The 2510-nt window shown below is 34.9% G+C and overlaps 1 protein-coding gene across 4 annotated transcripts in view; it reads left to right on the forward strand.

Moving 5' to 3' along the window:
- KLHL7 (kelch-like family member 7) overlaps positions 1-2510 on the forward strand; it is a 78488-nt gene that overhangs the window by 44308 nt on the left and 31670 nt on the right. For all 4 annotated transcript variants that reach the window (XM_011973925.1, XM_011973924.1, XM_011973926.1 and 1 more), the window contains one exon: positions 1454-1628. In XM_011973925.1, coding sequence (XP_011829315.1) covers positions 1454-1628 — 175 coding nt within the window. The remainder of the gene's footprint in view (positions 1-1453; positions 1629-2510) is intronic.

Here is a 2510-nt window from a genome sequence, read left to right on the forward strand (position 1 = left end):
GCCCAGGGTATCAATTTGCAAGTTAACAGGTTAGACCTGGAGGACCTCACTAGGTAAATAGAAAAAATTTACTTCCATGCTCAAAATTGGTTGACTTATATGCAGTATGGAAAAGGAATAACAAGTAACGTTAGACTGGAGAAACGTGACAAGCATTACCTACAGGTGGTCAGCATTAGCATCATCAGTGATGTCATGATGATTAGTATGCACACTTGATGTAATGAAAATGTCATTCACCTCTATGATCATCCTCCTAAAAAACCATAACTTCAGTCTAATAAGTAACACATCAGACAAACCCAGATTGAAGGACATTCTCAACAAAATACCTGACCAGAACTCAAAACTGTCAAGGTTGTCAAAAACAAGGAAAGGCTGAAAAATTGTCACAGTCTAGAAGATTCTAAGGTTTAATGACTACATGTAATGTGGTATCCTTTATAGTATTGTGGAACAGAAAAATAACACTAGATGAAAACTAAAGAAATCCAAAAAAAAAATGAAATTTAGTTAATGTGTCAATATTGGTTCATTAGTTGTAACAAATATACCATACTAATGCAACACCTTAACAACTGTGGCAGGGTATATGAGAACTCTTTGTGCTATCTCTGCAACTTTTCTATAAATCTAAAACTATTCTAAAATAAAAAATTTGTTTAAAAAAACACCAATTCCCATAAAAAATTAACTCAGAGATCAGAAGTTGGGCCTTATTAAATCACCCCAAAATTAATTTCAAATATCACCCCAAAATTAATTTAGTGGGTATGGGAGATGTGTGTGTATATGAAGCAATTGATGTTTTGGGGGATGTTTAATGATTTGTAAGTTAAATTATGTTGAGGAACTTGGACTTGTTCATTGCAGTTAAGTGCAGCAACAGTATTATTTTGGAAAACAATTCTTTTAAATATCCTGTAATTTATTTTTAAGTATAGAATTCTTCATATCTTAAAGTTTCTAAAAAGCAGATAAGTCTATCCATTCATAATGCAGGAATATAATATTGAAATAAAATCATGGGTGACCTTCATATCTCCTGGAATGGACGGCCTCTTGAGAAATTAACCTGTTTTCCTGGTACTAAACTAAATGAGGGTATGTTGAAACTTTTGTTGACTGCAGTTTTTTTTTTTTTTTTAGTGCAATGTATATCATGTCTTTGTCTGAAAATGAAGCTATCTTTTTTTTAATCATAAATTCAACATCCTCACTGTCATTACATTACATAATAGTAGTTAGTTGTAAAAAACATATTACCTACAAGACTCACTAGAGCAGTAAGTAAACTATTCTGAAGTACCAGCAAGTGTCCAGAGATGAAAAATATTAGGAATAAGTGGTTGTCTCCTTATGAGGTTCTCTCCCTTCAATGTGAGAGTAAACATAGGTAATTGGAAATGTTGCTGTCTTCTAAGAACTTTACTGTGCTGTTTTTCCCCCTTAGGTTTATGACGCTGCAGTCAGGTGGTTGAAATACGATGAACCTAATCGCCAGCCATTTATGGTTGATATCCTTGCTAAAGTCAGGTTTCCTCTTATATCAAAGAATTTCTTAAGTAAAACGGTACAAGCTGAACCACTTATTCAAGACAATCCTGAATGCCTTAAGATGGTGATAAGTAAGTTGCCTTAATATCCATTTGTAACCTGATCATGTAGCCAGTTTCTCATGGGCTTAAAACCCTTTAGAATGGATTAGACTCAGTAGCCAGGGAGAAACAGTCAAGATTTTGCTCTTCTAGATAGTTAATCCCTTGGGTTTCTGAACTGTACACTTGGAAGGGACTTGGCCTCAGCCCTTATTTTATAGGGGTGTATATCATAGAAAGTACAAATTACTTATGCTTTTTCTATTCTTATATACAATAACTTTCATGCAGTTTTGTTTCTAGTGTTCCTTTTTTATTTTACTTAGCCAAGTAGTTTACTGTGATCACGTTTTCTTTCTTCAACAGTATATATTTTTTTTCTTTTTTGGCCCAGAGATAAAAATTGCCACATTGTTTTCATTTGCTTCGATTTTCTTGCTTGCTGGCTAAGTCCCAACCCCTCAACACCTTTGTAAAATGCCACTTAATAAAATTGTCTATGCGATTAAACAATCTGTTGCTTTTCTTTCTTGGAAACATGCCTTGTAGAACCTTCCTTCTGCCTATTCCAATATGAACTGTTTGCTCTCTAGACCTGAGACACAGTTCTTGTCCTGGGGCTTCCGTCTCCACAATCCTGGGAAGCCATTTCACTCCTCTCCTGTTAGATCTGTTGTCTTCTTGGATCCTGGCTGTCCTCTATCTTAATTCTTTTTGTTTGATGCAATATATCCTCTAAAAGGTTCCTGATAGAGTATATGATCAGTAAATATTTGGAGACTTGACAAATCTCATATGTTTATTTTATCATAAAATATTGAAGGAGGCCGGGCACAGTAGGCCACACCTCTAATCACAGCACTTTGGGAGGTCAAGACAGGAAGATTGCTTGAGGTCAGGAGTTTGAGATTC

This window comes from Mandrillus leucophaeus, unplaced genomic scaffold (genome assembly GCF_000951045.1).
Source record: "Mandrillus leucophaeus isolate KB7577 unplaced genomic scaffold, Mleu.le_1.0 Scaffold140, whole genome shotgun sequence".
Lineage (NCBI taxonomy): Eukaryota > Metazoa > Chordata > Mammalia > Primates > Cercopithecidae > Mandrillus > Mandrillus leucophaeus.